We start from the raw sequence: 18,225 nt of genomic DNA, 5'->3' as shown, positions 1-18,225 counted from the left end.
ACCAGGGATGGGAGGATGGAAGTGGGGCCAGGGGGTGTAAAGGATGCTCAGGAATAAGCTATAAATTTCCTCTGGAGCGCTGCGGGTGCTTATGGCGTCTCCTTGTCTGTCCGGACAGCAGTGCTAATCTATGGTGTTGCTGCGGTGGCAAGCCCAGTTTCAGTTACTTTTTAAATTTTTTTTTTTAAGCATAAACTTTAATCTGTGCTCTCTAGCGTCCCTTGATAAACAGTGTGGTTCAATCTGAGTGTATAAACAGATAGCAGTGTTTTAAACAGAGCAAAGGATAAAAAAATAAGACAGAGATGGAGTGAGGAGTGATGAGAGACCTCTGTATTTACAACCCTGCTTTGGTGCTTCATTCAGGATTACTGAAGATACATCACAGGCTGTCCCATATTCTCTAAATGTTTAATGTATCCAACAGTCAGTCATTTTGCTTTCTGATATATGGCTCAAGTGTACGATTTACTCCAAAGTATGCAGCTAATGTTTAATAATGAACTCTATGTGTCTGCAAAATGAGTTATTTCAGGGAAACACACAGCCACATTAATGGACAGGTATATTTATTAAACAGTTAAGACATTTATTGATATTTACTGCCCTTATTGATGTTTTTCACTCATATTTGCGCATTATTAACATTTTCACAAATTCCAAAACAAATTAAATTCATAATTAATTTAATAATTTGAATTCCACACTGCACAATTAATGACCTTTTTATGCAATGTTGTGTATGTACTTTGTCCTATTTTATTCTGTCATCACATTGAGTCTTATTCAGGTGAGATGAACTAAACACATATTTTTTTGTAAGTTTAAGTCTGAAACATTCAGTCAAATAACCGATTAATCCATCGTCAGAAAGTTTACCAGCCACAATTTTGATAATAAATTTATTATTTAAATAAATGTTTTCTCCACTTTATATTATCTTAAATTTAATATATTTGTGTTTTAGACTGATGGTTGGATGTGTCCTTTCTTTTTAAAATCACGTCTTCAATCAAGCGTCTACTCCATTGGAGTTTTTTTTTTTTTCCAGATAAAATAAGAGATTTACAGACGTCACTTTGGATTCTGGGGAACTGAGACAGCCATAGTTTATTATTTTCTGACCTTTGATAGATTACATTATTATCTGATTAATCAAAATACAATGATGAAAATAATCTTTAGTTGCAGCCCTAATCACTTGTATGTTTTAAATCTCTGTCTGTTTTTCTGCATGCACAAACATCGCAGTCAAGGTTAGGCTCCAATGTGCGGACCAATTTATCAGCAATCAAACCAACCTGGATGATAAAATACGGTTTCCTAACTATCCATATGTTGCGGGGTTTATACGAGGCCTCACGCAGCGTCTATAGGAGAAGTCTGCGTGGTATTTCAATGGTATGGGATAGATCCACCGAGCAGGAAACAGTGGGGCTTAAGATGACTGATGGAGTGTGATGTCCCACTGTGTGTCATGGTAAACTGTTTTTGGATGTGATTTGGCTCAGTGGGTTTAGAGTGGAACAGAATGGCTTGTGAGAGAAAATACAACATGAGATAACTGCCTCCAAAGTAACTGTTAGGAGAGCAGTGATAAATGGCAATCAGCTAATGTTAGTGGTTTGCACAGTCAGAGTACAGTGAGTTATCTGGTACCAGAGCTGCACAATATATCGTTGTATCACAGGATTTTCCACATATTTATGTATTTGTGGGCATCCACAATAAAATCATCTGCTGCCATAAAAATATGATCTATTTTTGGAGCTGGGCCGTTCATAAGGAGTGCTGTTGAAATATACAGTACTGTGCAAAAGTCTTAGGCCACTCTGTACTTTATTTTAGCAAGGTTATAATGACTATACATATTTATTTCTCAGTAGTCTCTTTACTAAAATACAACCAGTATACAGTATTAAAAAAATGCAGATATTTCAGGATAAAACACCATCATCAGGCTTGAGTTGCAAATATTTACTGTGACCTCCCTTCCACTTAGCATGTCTTGATCTCTCTTAGGCAAGCAATATGAGATTTACAATACTAATCCTCTGGTGTATTTACACCCAGTAGCATTCAAGACATGTCCAAAGCTCAATATTGATTGTTTGAGCTACCTTTTGTTGTGGTTGTATGATTCCATGTTTCACACTAAATACTGACTTCAGTCAGAAGAAGCCATTTTGCTTAGACTCTTTTGCTGTTTTAAAACACTGTACATGTTCTCGATTCTTTGAGTCTTTATATATTATGTCCTCGTCACAACTTTTCTAAAACAAAAATGGTGGCATAAGATATTTGCCCAGCACTGTATATACTATGCAGTTCACTGCAGCACACTCTCGGAGCACAGAGCGTACTGTTGTCACAGACAGAGCAGGAGAATGTCAGGTGCAGTGAAAAGGAAACTTAACCATTTCTAAAAGTTTCGAGTCTAAAAGTTTACATTCACTCACTCTGCCCTCTGTCTTTGCTCTCGATATTATTAGCTCGGACTGGATCAACTGATCACGGCACAACTCAAACTACTGCTGAGGGATAAAAATAACTCATGATGAGTTTTCCCTGTGCTGCGTTCAGGGACCTGAAAAAATGTCCCCAATTTAAAGAGGGATTCATGCACAGAAGAGAACCCCCCACTCTGACACTGTGTCCAGAATATCTGATCTACATGGTGGAAGAGTCCATGATTTCCTCTAACCAATCACTTGAGACAAACATCTGCCGTAGCCATACCAACATACTTTTGCCAGGGATTAAAGAGTGGAGCAAAGCAAAGTAAAAACAAACTACAATGGGTGACAGCCTCAATAGCAGCATCTATCTTGCGGTTGCCATCGTTGTTATAACTTCTCATTGGTTCAGGCATACTGCGGGCAATCTGTGGGACATGTCTTGCCAAGTTGGTCATTGCCTGTTATTGAAAGAAATGAAATCCATTTGCTCAAGTATCAAAGGGTCAAATAGCTTGTGAAACTTGTCTGATATCTGTTTATCGCGAAAAAAATATCTTTTTAGCAACATACACGTTATCACATATTTTCCTCATAATGTACAGCCCTACCTGGTACATGAAGTACTTGCATGCATACATTATAAATCTATCACAGAAATACCCAAAATATTTTTAAAAAAATAGCACTTCCATATCAATGTGCACATCTTACATCCACACTTTCATACAGACCACATACACCTTGAGCAGTATCATGCGTATGTGTGGGCCCTGTATCTCAGCATGCCATCCATCATGCAGTAAAGCCACAGTAGGCAGTATACAGTGTGTTTGGCCTCGGCTCCTCACTCAGCCCTCATTAGCCATCAATCACCTCCTCTCTATTGGCTGCCTGCATGGGAAGAGACCTCCTGACTTCACGTCCTAGCAAGATGTTCACTTTGGCACTTAAACACCCACACATACACATGCACACACACATGCAAACACACACACACATACACACACACATAGAGGAGTGAAAACATATACTTCCTCAGCCCGTGTAGCCAATGTCAAATACTGAGATTAGTCGCTGTGAGAATGAAGCACTGGTTATTTGTGATTTGATGCTCTGCCAGTTCTTGAGGTAAAATAGCTTGTTTGTCCTGAACAGTTTGATGAGAATGTCAAAGGGAATCCTTAGGGGCTCAATCAGCACCTTAAAAGGGCAGCACTTTCCATTTTAAAATGGTTTGCAAGCTATTTTCATTAATGACAAAATCTATGGACTGCCATCTTACTTACTGTTTGCTTTGTATGTGAGATTCTCTGATACTGTATCACAGTGGTTCAAAGTGGTTTCATTTAACAGCATGTTTACCATCCACACATACACGTGGCACTGCTTTGAACTTAATTTACAGGCTTTTTTCCCTTCTCCACATTGAACAAGTATGTGTGTCTGTGACTGTGTTTACTTGAATGTGCATTTCCATTTGTGTGAAACAACTGTGGCTGTTTCGACTAGAACAACTGCACGGTGGATTACAGGATGCTGCCGTGGCTAAGGGTGAGATTGAAGGAGGTGGGAGGGAAGGAGGGAGGGAGGGAGTGTAAAGAGAAGGAGAAAGATTTTTTTTTCTCCTGTTGAATCCTCTCGGTGAGTTTTCACTGTCCCCCAGGGGCATTAGGAAGCATAGTGTATTTTTCTCTCCACTCACCTGCTGGGCAGTATATGAAGGCCATTACTTGACATTGATAGCTGCATGGACTTTTGTCCTTGGCCTGTATATGCCACAGCTGAATGCACTGCACTGTGAGGAGATGTAAGGTTAGGGCGTTCCTCGTGCTGCAAGCTACACAGTATTTGAAGTGTAATTGCGAGTAGCGCTGGGCTAGATGTTGATATCAATATCGTGATATGAGACTAGATACTGTCTTAGATTTACAGTATCATAATATAGTGTTTTCTTTTCATAGTTTTTAATGTTCTGGCTGTTCTATTAATTGCCTTTACCCACTTGGTCATTATATCCATATTACTGATGGTTATTTATCTAAAATCTCACTGTGTAAATATTTTGTGAAAGTCAACCCTACAATATTGTTACAATATCGATATTGAGTTATTTGGTCAAGAATATCATATTTGATTTAATCCATATCACCCAGCCCTAAAATGATCCAACACATCACATTCACATCATCATCAATGTCTGTCTTTTGTTATTGTTTTTTTATTGAGAAATGGCATAAATGAATACTGTGGGTGTAATACAGAAATACTCACCACAGTTGAGATTGATGTTTTGTATACATACAATGTTAACATTGTCAGCTGAAACACTCACAAAGTGTTTTAAACAGTCTGCACAAAGAGCTTGATATGCTGCTGACCGGCATTATGATTTCTCTGTCTATTTGTTTTATTTATTGATATTATTTGGATTATTACAGTTTTGAACGAACTGACGAATGATTGTCATATTCTGACAATAAAATTTAGTTTGAAACCACAATGAACCTTCTATTTTTTTTAAACTTTCACTCAGGAGCAAAACTTAGCCTTAAACTTTAAAAGCCTTTAAAACATAATGACTGACTCTTTTAGTACAATATTTTTTTTAGCAAAATAATGACTGGCTTTTTTAGCACAATAATTAGCAATATCAACTGATACATACATTTTTATTATGATAACATTTTTAACATCACCCAGCCCGCATTGCAAGTTTGTGTCTGACTTTTGTTTGTTACTGCATGGTCACCCCTTTATCCCATTCCACTCCAAATGCAAGTCGGATGCATGACCTTCCTCAAAGTGGTTTAGTGGGTCACAATTCCCTACATATATGTGTTTTGTCACACGCTTTCACTGAGTCATAAATCATTTTGAACTTTTGATATTTGCAGGGCGTTTTCAAACAAATGCCACTGATAAAAAAGAAAGCATTTCAGCCTTGTATCCTTTACCCCCCGACTTCCTCGCGCTTCCCCTCATTCTCTCCGTCTCTCTCACAGTCTGGCTCCTCCGCTCCTATCTCTTCCTCCAGCTCTCCTCATCCATCTCTGCCCCCCTCGTCTGTCTCTTTTGCTATTTTTCTTTTCCTCTACTGTTCCGTGTGTGTGTCTGAGAGAGAGAGAGAGAGACGGATAGAGAGAGAGACAGAGAGAGGCCTGACACATGGGCCCAGTTCCTTAATAATGTCATTCGGTGTGAACGCTATTAGCAGATTACCCTTGGCCCAGGGCAGCCTAGCCATGTGCAGGAACTAGATAACCTTGTGTTCGGTAATTTAATATCAACACTTCCCCTCTTTTCTTACCACGCTTTACAACACACAAATACCCTGCTTGTCCCCTCCGGTCCTATTTCTTGAAGAGAGAGAGAGAGAGGGAGCGAGAGAGAGAGAGAGAGAGAGAGAGAGAGAGAGAGAGAGAGGATTACAAGATAGTGACTTCTTGAAGATGCCTTTCCTCCGCTGAGAAGTGTGGCAAATCGCCCCTTGTCCACGGATGTGAGAAAATACATAAACAGGCTTATAGTGAAAATTCCATCAGATTTAAAGCAGTGAATTTAGCTCAGCGCAACATCAAAGGAGCCGCCCATCTTTTTAAAGGCCCTAGATGGGGTAATGTCATTCCCCCCCTCCCTCCTCCTTCTACTTCTTCTCCTCACGGGCTATCATCGGCCTAACATTTACCACATATCAGGCCAATATGAAAAGCGCAGAGGAAATTTCCTGTCACACAGTTTGATTTTTTAAGAGTGTGAGAGAGAGGCTGGGGCAGACTGGAAGGGAGAGAGAGATCTCCCACTTAAAGGAACAAGCCGTTCTGGAATCAAATCCCACGCTCTATCCCCCCACAAGCTGAATCACAATCCTGCATTAGCTGCTATATCACACTTCGTCCTGCTGCCGCTCTTTTTCCCGTCGCCCGTGAGCCAAAGCAGGAGCGCGAGGGGCCAGCCAGCGTGGCCCTATCACTCACCGGCACTCTCTCACGCCGGCATTACCACGCCTTTATCTCATCTCCTGCAGCCCGGCACGGCCGGCCGCCTCTCGGTCCTCCAGGCTACTTTACTAATAACCTATTCCTTATCAGTCACCGTGCACCTCTGCCTGTGATCAAAGAGCCAATTAATGGAGCGGGGAAAGGTGAAGCATTCAAATAATGGAGACAGCTGTTTTTCTCTGTTTGAGAAAATCCATTTTGTATTGTTATCGGCTCCAAGCAGCTCCCCCCCGACCAGCGCTTAATTCAAGTCGCTGTCTGCTTCTGCCTGGCTTGATAAGAGAGAGTGAGAGAAGACAGGAGGGGGAGAGAAAGAAGGGGAGATGAGGGGAAGCAGAAAAGAGCCCTGGTCACAATGAACTTTATGTAGAAGAATGTGGCAGGAATATCACAGCAGTCCAACTCATCCCTGAGCTTTATCAACTCCAAAGTGGTTCAACACAGAGATAAAGATGGAGGGGACCGGGGTCATACAGAGGCAGAGCTTCCAGAGCTCACAAGCTGCTTTATGACTTCACTGTCATTCGTTCTGGAAGAGAGCAGCTGATCCCAGCTCTTTGAGGTCTGACACAATCTTGTCAGGCAAAATTCTTCGTTAGGAGGTTAATTGTACTGGTGACAGAGCAGCGTAGGAATAGCTCCATCGACGTTTCCTATCTTAACAGCTTTGTTGTTATGTATATCACTCTGCTAATTTTTACAGTTTCTTTAGCCCCATCACTAAATGCTTGGTGACATTTTGTAGCATAGGATATGATTGTTGCATTGACTGAGAAAGGTATAAAATAAGTAGTTCAATGCTGGATAGATGGTCTTTTCATAAAACTGGGCTGTCTATGCATTACAAAGACGCAAATACTTTTGAAATTGGTGCTACATGACCAGAGATTTTTTTTAAAGGGCTGTAGCATTTGCTTTGGGTAAAGAGGTAGAAAACCTACAACTACCAGAATGCACAGCGCTGCACTGGACCAATAAATGCTTCTGCTGGTGAGTGACGTAATGCAAACAATCTTGAGTTTCAGTTAAGAAGTGCACTAAAATATGTTTTGAAAACATTTTTGCAAGAAACAGCCAACATAATAACCAAATCTTGGCTTTTAATTAATCAGTACTGCTTAGTTTTACCACTTAATCTCAGTTTTTTTCAGCCTCCCTGTTCACATATTCTGGTATTACAGCCAAACACTGCACTAGAATATGTTTCTGTGGTTTACGGTTTGATCAGAGTTTGGTCTGCGTTTGAGAGAGAAAGAGAGAGAGAGGCTGTTCTGTCTCTTGAGTCACGTCTATATCAGAGTTTTCCACACATTCATTCATTTATGGCAGCTCGCCATGACTTAAAAATTTGCCACCACATATTGATTTTATATTTTTGGAGCAGAACCATGGGCTATATATTAGAATATATATGCTGTTCAGTTATTCACTGCACCACATTCCTGGAGCGCAAAGAGTATTCTGGGTACAGACAAAGCAGTAGGACACCAGGCACAGTGAAAGTGAAACTTAACTGTTGATTGTGCAGAGTCTAATAGTTTGCATTCTCTCACCTCTGCAGCAGCTGCTCCTCTCATCAGTTGATCTGACCTGATTAGCTGTGATCAAATCAACTGATCAATTATCCACCAGAAGACTCAAACTCCACAAAGTGCTACTGAGGAAAAAAACATCTAGCTACATTCATAATTCCTGCAAAAATGTCAGAATGTAGAGGGGACAGAGATTTATACAAGCGACACATGGCATATATAAATGTGGAAGTAAAATCTGTAGTTTCGAGCAGCCCTAGAGCCAACGAAAACGCATCATCCAGCACATTTTAGCTGGGAGATGAGCAGAAATATCTGGGTGTGGGTAAGACGGAGGGACGTTTAACACAGTTTATTTACACATACTACCCACACTGTTAAAGTACAAAGCTGGAAAATCAGTAAAGTATGCCTTTAAGTGTCTAAGATGCAACCTGAAATGTCTCTCACAGAGTCAGTATGCTGATTTGGCTCCTATTGGTAAGCAATTAGTTACACGTATCCAGAAAGCATACAATGAAAAGATCTACCTAAAAAGTCACATGGGCTCTAGCTGGTTGATACTGTGTTTCAACTTCCACATAACATAAACTCAACAAGCCCCAACACTGAGAACACTGTCGTGCACTTTCTGCTGATCTTTCTTCTCTCAAGAGCCCACATGCTGATGATATTTTAAAACTTTAACATATAACTTTAAATAGGCAATAAAAAGTTTACAGCCACTCAAGACAGGATTGTGAAATTTTAGGACATCCTGACATATGTGACTGTCTTATTGCGTATTCAATTACTGTACGCGCCGGCCAGTGAACATCAACATCCAAGACAACTGGGAAAATCCAATTTTTTTTGACAGCCCCAATAAATCCAACTTGTCGCTTAATAATACAGAAATGCTGAGAAAGCATTTTCATATTCCGTATTTGCTGAAAATGCAAAAAAAAAATATGCAGCCTCCAGTTAAAGTCCATCATTTAAAGTAAATAAACCCACATTTCATGGATATGGTACTGTGTTGTCAGTGCACAGTATTTTTACCCTCACTCGACCAACTCTCTACAATCATGTAACAGTATCAAGTTGTCTGATGACTTGAACTCTAAAATGTTGAAAATGTGGAAATCTTTTTCCATCTTCCATTTCACATGACGTCAACATGCCATTACAACTGGCTGATATTTTAAATGGGAGATAGAGAAAAATATAATTGCAAGTTCTTCCCTCTTCTTTCCCTCTTTTCTCATGTGTTTGTCAATATTATTAACATTTTCCAAGCTAGACCTTATCTTATAGATACAGTATGACATAATGTCTTTATGGGTTTCAGTTCAGACTGAATCACACACACTGTGGGCAATGTGAGAGGATGAGAGAAACAGTCAGTCAGTCACAGGAAGTTAAAGAGTCTTGGGAAAGAGTACATTTCAAAACCACAATTATTTTGTAAAAACTTCAGAATATATATATATATATATATATATATATATATATATATATTCTTTAGGTTTGCGTGGTATATGATCATTGTTTTAAACCTTTTAAATTAAAAGATCAGATGTGCAGATTCCAAACTTGAACTGTGTTTCTAGTTGAAGGATGAACAAGCTATCAGAAAATTACAAAGAAACTGAGCTCCTGAATAAAGAAAGCAAGGTCCAAGGTCAAGAATGAGGAAAAATAGTCAGCAATGTGGAAAAATGAAGAAGCTGTGTTTGCACTTAGGCATTATACTTCTGGGTTTCAGCTTTGCAGCCTTCATGACTGTCAACAGATTTTCCACTTTTTACTGTCCTGATGTCCATTCTACAGCACAATCTCAGTAATCTCAATAAAATAAGTAGTAGTACTTTAACAGGAAACTACCCTCATTCTCAAAATAAGTACATGTAATTCCTTTGTTCAAATAGAGTACTTAAACTCTCTGCTGCTGCACAGACAATGAAGTAGGAAAGTTCTAATAGATGACACGAAGAGCATCCAGGGGAATGTGGATGCAATCTGGATATATGGGTACATTTAATTTTTAAGAGCTGAAAAAACAGCTTGTTTGGGTATAAAAAAAAAAGAAACACTTTCTGTGGGTCCACAAATACAAAAAAAATCACTCATTGTTTAGGGAGCAACTCCAAACTTTGTACTTGATGACATCACAAGATTGAGACTTAATTCTCTGGCTTTGAAAGAGAGTAGCTCATGTTCAGAAATATTGATTAAACTTTCTGATGCCATGGAAAAAACACACTCAAATCCTTAATGTAGGTGATGTTCCCCTTTAAAGAAATTCTACTTAAGTAAAAGTACCTGTGTCAAAATGTACCTAAACGTAACTTGCATCAATGAACATCTTAAGGCCAAACAATAAACTGCATTAAGTGCAAATGTACACACAAATGGAAAAACATCAGCAACACTAGTCCTGAGCCTAAGCATACGTCTCCCTCCACTCTAAAGCCTCTTGACTGAGTGTATCACAACAGAAAGCAGCAGCATTGTATGTTGTTGATCTAAAAGGTTCTACTGCAAAAGCTGCCTTGTTACCTCTGCTCTCTGGTTGCATTTAAACATAGTACTGACAATGTCAGGTCTCAGGTCATCCTAACATTAGCAGTGGGCTACTACTTGTTCACACCAAACTTGGAAAACAGTTATTGTCAACATTCAAAACAATAGTTTCACATACTACGCTGCATAGAAATGGAATGAGCTCCAAAAAATATTTTATATTCTCTTTCTTCATTTGAGGATTTTAGTTTTTACTCATGTACTTGCAGTCACACTTGTAATTGCTTTTAAGTGTAAATAGCCTATGTATATTGTATGGGTCGATCAACGTCTGTTTTTCAAGGCCAATACCTATACTGATGATTAGTAAGATAACCAATATTTGGAATTGCATATTGCAACTGATACACATGCAACTGATGATCTGTTCTAACCATACAGCCACCTTCCTCAGTGTAGCCTCACAAGAATTAACCAGAAACGAGACAAAACTCAGACAAAAATGAAAAGCAGGCTAGTAAATAAGAAGTAATATAAAGTTATATAAATTAAATAACCTGACAGTTCATATAGAATCAACAGTAGGATAAAAATCACAAAAGCAGGTACCAAAACAGAGGTGTAGCCCATTGTAAACACAGCACGAAACCAGTTATTAAAGCAAAAGCAGAGACAACCATCACACCATGTAGCGCGCACACGATGCCATGTAGCTAAGCAACACTGTGGTTATTGACACTCTCCTCAGCAGAGACAGATCAGTGTGTTTTTGTACTCACCTTTCTGCACGATTTTCTGAAAGTCTTGAGAACCGTAGAGTTCCCCTCAAGCTGCTGTAGGTTCAGCTGCTCTGCTCCCTCATTCACAAAACGAAGGCTAATATTAGCCAAACAGTGTCTCTGTCCCACTCCTCGCGGTTTTCAAACACTTTGAGCTGAATAATGCTCCATTGTCACCTCGGGGATTATTGTTCCGAACAGCAAGAAGTCCTCAAACATTTCAGGCTCCTCCGTAAACGCTGAAAACACCGCCGACGTATACACTCGTCGGCAGTTTAGCATTTAGCATATTAGCCAGATCCAGAGTGCGCCTGTTGATGACGCATTGTAGGTGTGTTCACTGCTTTATAAAGGTAGATGCAACGTTTTGCTAACTGTGCCAAGGCGCACTAATAGTAACCATATCCAATTTTTTGAGTGTTTTTTGTACTGTTTACTAAATGCTAGCCTGAGTCCAGGTGCGCGGGCGCTGTTTGGCACTGAATGTCGCGTGAACCACTTCCGGAGTGTGGGCTGACACCTATTTCCTGATTTATGTCCTTTATTTGTTCAGTTCTCAGTTATCATGGCTTTTTCATGGGCTTTTTGTTCTTACCCTGTAGGCTAAACATAACGACTTTAAATGTAGCAAAGTACAATAATTTAGGTTCAGATGAGTTCGAAAAGTTAAATTAGGCTACAGATTTGTAAATATAGGCCTAGCCTGCTCGAAAAGCTAGTAGGGGAGACCGGGGTTGGTTGGCACATGTGCTAACAAATTTAAAAATTACATTTTTATCTTTAAATGTATTTTGAGACATTTAAAATGTGTAGGCCTATTGTTTTTTTTTTTAATTATTAATTTCAATGGCAAAAGTAATTAGTACTGATTTTAAGTGTTGCTTGGTTTTAAAAACTGGCAGAAATTCAATTAAATCTTCCTGTTTTCTGGTTCTTTTCTAAATTAAAGGTTCAAATTGTTTCTTTTGGTTGCTTCATTTTATTAATTAGCCTTAAGCATTTCAACCACAGACTGATAAAATTATTGGAGTAACTACTTTAATATCACCCATCGATTTGTAGGCTCCCTTTGCTGAAGTGTCGAATCCGGCATCTCGACTGTCGCGACCTTGTTTTTTTGGACTCAGAATCAACCATAATGGCGTGAGAGGGTGGAGCTGTGGAGGAGCGATGGGTGGATCTGACTTAGAAGACGAGGACACCATCGGCAGGCAGCCTGTGGTCCGCCCCTAATTATGCATAACTTTAAGCTCTAATAACATGTAAACAGAGGAGTTGTGCTGATCTCAGTTACTGCTGCTGTAATGACAGAACATGGGTCTAAGTCTCCAAGGCAGGTATTAACATATTTATTACACCGTTAAGAGAACAACAATACCAGAATTATACTGCAAAGTTTCACAGACTGACAGACCATAGTTTACAGCCCAAAAAAGAATAAAAAAAAGAAACAAAAAGAAAAAAAAATCAACAAGAAACCACAGTTCTGACATAGTAGACTGGAAAGCTCTCTAGAGGACACTGACTCTAGGCGATGGAGAGACCGCCCAGTGTCAGCCTACCACTAACCTGTGGTTTTCATGTCTCAATTAAGTATTGCACAACAACTTCAAATCATTTGAGCTCTTTTTTTTCACAATAAATTTTCTCAAGAGAACGCAAAAAATAAAAAATAAAAAAATAACTCCCACCCCTGAAGTTCAACTCACTCCCCCAGATTAATGCTACGGCCTTTGCTGTTCACTGTCGGCCCCACACATTTCCCCAATGTTTCAGGATAAGTAGGAAATTCAAATAACATTTCCCCCTATTGTGAAAACAGGCATGCCTAAATTCAGCCTTTTTTTTTCATTTTAGTTTTTTACAAGCTCTTGCCTTTGTGTATCCCCTCTTTTGAATTCATCGCAATGACAAGTCGACAAACGCTTTAGCGTGTCTTCACAACAAAGAAGAGAAGAGGAGAAAAAGGTGGGGGGGGGGGGACAGGAGAGAAAAAAGAGCGAGAGAGAAACAACATTTCTTATCTGTGACCCTAGCTTGTGTCATCGAAACAAGATTCGACAACACTTTTCTTTAAAATTAGCACAATTTTTTCTTTTTTAAATCTGTTCAAAGAATTCAAACTCTTGATGTACTCTAAAAACGCCACAGGCATAAAGGAACATAACAAAAGTTGTTTTTTTTTCAGGTTTTTTTTTCTCATTTCTATTCATTTATGTTTCATTTATTTATGAGGTCTGCATTGTTACCAAGTAGTGATATGGTTTTGCAGCTGTATGAGCTTCAACTTTGGGTTTTTTATTTTCCTGTTCTCTTGTGCCCATTTGGTTTAGACTAGACCAGTATCAGCGCCGTGACTGATGCTCTTATCGTGCTGTAAGAGGTAGAGTGAGACTTGTTTGCCACCGAGGAATTTGTAGCAAAACACACATAGAGGAGGGAAGAAAGAAAAAAATAGAGCTTCTCAAAGAATCATCGATAATGTTTGTCTTTTTTTTTTTTTTTTTTTTTAAACCCAGGTTTTGCCCTGATAGTGATGAACACACACATTATTTGTTGTATACTTTCAAATACACTAGTGTTAAAACAGCTTGGCTGTTTCTTCACAGCTTCTGAGGAGTCGCTAGTAGGGTGTCAGACACCTTTTTGGATTGTTTAACCCTTTAGAGTCAAGAACGCAGGTGTGTATTTTAGTTAGACAAGTAAGGGAGAGATGAGGAAGTACAGAGGGAGCAAACAGCCCAGAACCTTTATGGGCCTCCACTTGTTCCTTGAGGTCAGAATTTGTAACGCGCTTCTGTGTAGCACCAAGGTGTTTGGGGTGAAGAGCCTTTGTGTGCGTCAGGATAAGTGCTCTCTTACTGCGAAGGAGAGGTTTGTTTGATTTACATTGAAGGTTTACAACAAAGCTGCGATTGATTAGCTATCCCAACAGCAAAAAAAAAAACAAGAATGTACTTTGATATAAATAAACACAAAAACAACTGCAAATGGCATTGGTGTGAAAGCCCAGTCTCACATTCACCTCTTTGAGAAAAAAAGAACTAAACTGCTTAAAGCTGAAATGGACACTTAATCTGACACTTGTGCAATGAGAAAATGTACAAGATCAAAATATATCACTTTTTTTTTTTCTTCAAAAATGGTCACAGAAATCATCAGTGTTCATTAGTTATTATTGCTCCAAGTAAAATGTAACACTGCTGTGAAAACGTTCTTTATGTTTAAGTCACACCTTCTCATTTCACAATGTAAGATGAGTGCCGTCGGTTTCCAGAAGAGGATGAAAATAATTAACTGTTCTGACACTGACGTTGTTCCGTGAATGTGTGTAAACGAAACCTGCAGAAATAAATAACCAAATATACATGTGAACAAACCTCTTTTGAAAAATCGTTTAAATCAGGATTTTGGTCCTTGGTGTCAGTCTTTGGCTGTTTTTGGTGTTTTTTTTGTTTATCTCTTGTGTTAATACTGTGTGTTACCTGGTGCTTTTGCAGTGTTAAAGCTGTCAATCGGAGTCTACACCTCTGCATTTGGAAAGTTAGTTTGTTAGAATATTTTTTTTGTATTTTTTTGTCATTTTTTTGGTCGTTTTTTTCTTTTTTCTAAAAAATAACAAATATTTAACAAACGTTCAGTAATGTGCATGCACTGTCTGTAACTATTCAAAAAAAAAAAAAAAATATGGCCGCTTTTCTTATCATGTTGACAAGAAAAAAAAACTGGTGATTTTACAGTTTTCCCCCCAAATCCCCCAAAATGTGAGAACATATAATGCTATCACTACATACAAAATGGTTGATGAGTTATGGCTCTATACCGACAACACAAGTATGCTGAAAAGAAGCATGCCGAAATAACCTCTGTGACAGTGCAAATACATTTATGTATGTCCCTTGTACAAAACATTTAGGTTAGCATTCCGCGCAACATGCTAGTTCTCAGAAAAGATCTGGGTCGGACTCAAGTAGCAGCTCTGAGATATAGCTTGTGTCTTTTCTTGAGGACGAAGGGAAGTAAAACTTATAGAACTACGAGGGATCTACCACTTACACACAGAATAGAAAAGCAGCTTGGAAAAAAGATAACACTTCTTTTTTTATCTCGTTTTTCTAGAGAGAGTTATGAGGGAGTTGTGACTGGTTGAAGTACTATGCATTGTCACAATTGTCCAACACATATACAATAAATAACCATCGGTGACACCACAGGACAGAAGTCTTTAACACCATGACATCTACGGAAAAAGAATAAGAACATGAAGAAAGATGAAAATGTTTTTCAGACAGGAGGGGAGCTTCTGAGGCGCAGAATGAGTTCTCCACATGTAGGTTTCCAGCTCCGAGCCCGACGGCTGCTTTAATTTGACATTATTGCCGGCGGGTCGATGACTTCACTTCCTGTTTGAGAGCTTCTGCGACTCACCGAGCATGCACGTGCGAATTGTAGTCAGTACATCCTCCACATGTGCAGTGGGCAAAGTTTTGTATCTTGTCCAAGAATTCTTCCTTTTACATCCTTCAGGGAGACGGATTTGTATTTCCCAGCCCACTGACCTGGATATTATTACAAGTGAGAGGGAAATAACATTGGTTGAACAGCTGGCTCTGCTCGCAATCTGCTGCACATCTGCCCATTTCATGGCTGTCTGTGGGCCAGAGATTCAGTCCATCCCTCTCCTCTCTCCAGGCAGCAAACTTGTTTATCCATCCATCCGTCGGTTTGTCTTTCAGGGGTGTTTAAATCTGATATCGTTCTTTACAAAAAGTATTGATGACTTCACCCGTTCTGCTAGCTCGCTGTGTTCCCTTGGTATGCTGTTTGGTAAAATGAGGTTGACTAGTCTCATGTTCCAGGTACAGGAAGGAAATAATTCAAGGATGGGAAATAAAAACACTGGAAAAAAAAGAGGGGGTGGGGTGGTCAGATATACTTGTCTCGAGTTCACGGCTATCTCTGCTCAGTCTCTTAATATTTACAGGGAAAAAAAATAAGCTACAATGACAACAACATTAACAACAACGGGCACGACGACAAACGGACAACAAGAATAGCAAGTGTAACGATAAAAGGATGTCAATATTTAAATTCATTCATTCAAAACAAAGAATATCTTTGTGTTTCTTTAAAGTCATGGCAAGTCAATATGACCTGATTATGGACCTCCTCCTCCTCCTCTTTCTATGACTACGCTGCAAGATAGACAGAAGCATTGCCATCTCTTCCTGTTAGCCATGTAAGCTTAGTATCTTTGCAAGGCAATGCACACAGTCATGCTGTTTGTGGGGTTGAGGGCTGACTGTTTAGCCCCCGGGGGCCTTTGCCTCCATCCTCCGTGTGTGAGTCTCTTAACGCGGTGTGCCGTCCAGGGCAGAGGAGGAAGGGGTGCTCGGGGTGGAGGAGCGAGGGGTAGCAGCAGGTGGGGTAGCAGCCGGACTCCCAGTCCCGCTGCTCGGGGTGCAGGCAGAGGAGCTGATGGGAGCAGGGGTCTCTGACCCCGGGACGCCGCCCTGCTGCTGGCTAGCCTGCTGCTGCTGCTGCTGGGCCTGCAGGGTCTGACCACAGACATGGTGGTGCTTCTCCCAGTCCTTATGCTGGCAGAAGGAGCCGCAGTAGCGCGCCGTGTTGCAGCCGCTGCACGTCTCACTGGCTTTGCGGCCACAGTTCCAGCAGCTCTGACAGACAGATAGAGACAAATTTAACTAACACAAAAATCATACAGCAGAAGGATTTACAATCTAGAGAGCTTTCCACACAACCAGTTATTGGTGGCGGCCCAACACAATCAAAAAATCTGGCGCCACAAATCAATTTTATATTTTTCAGGGTTCCTACAATAATGGAAAGCCTTGAAAAAGTCATGGTATTCACAGTCATGTTTTCCAGGCCTGGAAAAGTCATGGAATTAGTGAAAATCATTGAAACTTTTGCAAGTGTCATGGAATTTTTTCTATCTAATTTTTTTTATCTGCGTTATGAAATTGTTGGACAACCTTGCACATAATGGAACATTACGGCAAATCTATCTTCTGTAGCCGCTGAAGTAACGTAACATGCATCGATGTTAGAAATCAGGTCCACATCTTTGAAATATGGAGGAAACAGATGACGTATACAACACACAATATTTCCACTGACTCTTTGTCAGATATGACGATTAACATAAATGTACTGTTGTCTTTGTGTATGCACATGAACACACACTCACACCTGTTGATGTGTGCCTGTATGTGTGTATGTGTGTGTTTAGGGTACCAGCTGTTGTGTCCCATGCTGGCAAAATATATCCTCTGACTAAAATTAATTAGTTATTGGTAAATGATATCTTATGGATTTAAAGTCATGTAACCAGTTAAGAGTTTTTCATAATGAAATAACATATATGTACTAGTTATTATTCTGTATTTATTTTCATATTATGTTTTATTTAAGCTTTCTGAATTTTTTACCTTCTTGTTTTTTCTTTTCTGGCATATAATTGTCAAAATGATTTAAAAAAAAAAAACAAACGTCAATTTGTTTACATTTTGTTTACATCACATACGTTTGAATCTGGTATATTTGAAAAATGCCAGGCAAGTAAAGCAAAAAAGAAAAGGAAAAGCATTATTATGGGTTCTTGAAAAGTCATTTAAAAGTTTGGAAATTTGGTCCATGAAAATGCGTGGGAACCATGATTTTTTCAAGCTGGACCGTTCATTAGGAGTGCTTGTGGACTATATATACCATTCTGCTATTGATTGCATCACACTCTCGGATGGATAATTGCTCCAAACAAAGATCTAGTGAACATCATGTGAAGATAAGCAACAGATATCAGCGCCCCATGCTGCACATTAACAGAACTAGCCTCTCTTTTTACAACACTTAAGCTTAAAACAAACCACAGGCAGATCAAAAACCCATCTCTGATTACACGTAGGGCCTCTTATACATCTTGGAAACCGCA

General features: G+C 39.5%; 2 protein-coding genes across 2 annotated transcripts in view; both read right to left on the bottom strand.

Annotated features, from left to right (window-relative positions):
- Positions 1 to 11,633, bottom strand: part of rab5aa (RAB5A, member RAS oncogene family, a) — a 51,858-nt gene extending 40,225 nt beyond the window's left edge. The window contains exon 1 of the mRNA XM_088090059.1: positions 11,274 to 11,633. The gene's annotated coding sequence lies outside the window, so the exon portion shown is untranslated. The remainder of the gene's footprint in view (positions 1 to 11,273) is intronic.
- Positions 11,634 to 12,600: 967 nt separating this feature from the next.
- Positions 12,601 to 18,225, bottom strand: part of runx1t1 (RUNX1 partner transcriptional co-repressor 1) — a 179,402-nt gene continuing 173,777 nt past the window's right edge. Inside the window, exon 14 of the mRNA XM_042506299.2 lies at positions 12,601 to 16,951. Coding sequence (XP_042362233.1) covers positions 16,625 to 16,951 — 327 coding nt within the window. The 3' untranslated portion in view covers positions 12,601 to 16,624. The remainder of the gene's footprint in view (positions 16,952 to 18,225) is intronic.

Source organism: Plectropomus leopardus, chromosome 17 (genome assembly GCF_026936395.1).
Source record: "Plectropomus leopardus strain MGB_pleo_1.0 chromosome 17, ASM2693639v1, whole genome shotgun sequence".
Classification (NCBI taxonomy): domain Eukaryota; kingdom Metazoa; phylum Chordata; class Actinopteri; order Perciformes; family Serranidae; genus Plectropomus; species Plectropomus leopardus.
Note: the sequence above shows the minus strand (reverse complement) of the source record. Positions and strands in the feature narration are given on the sequence as shown.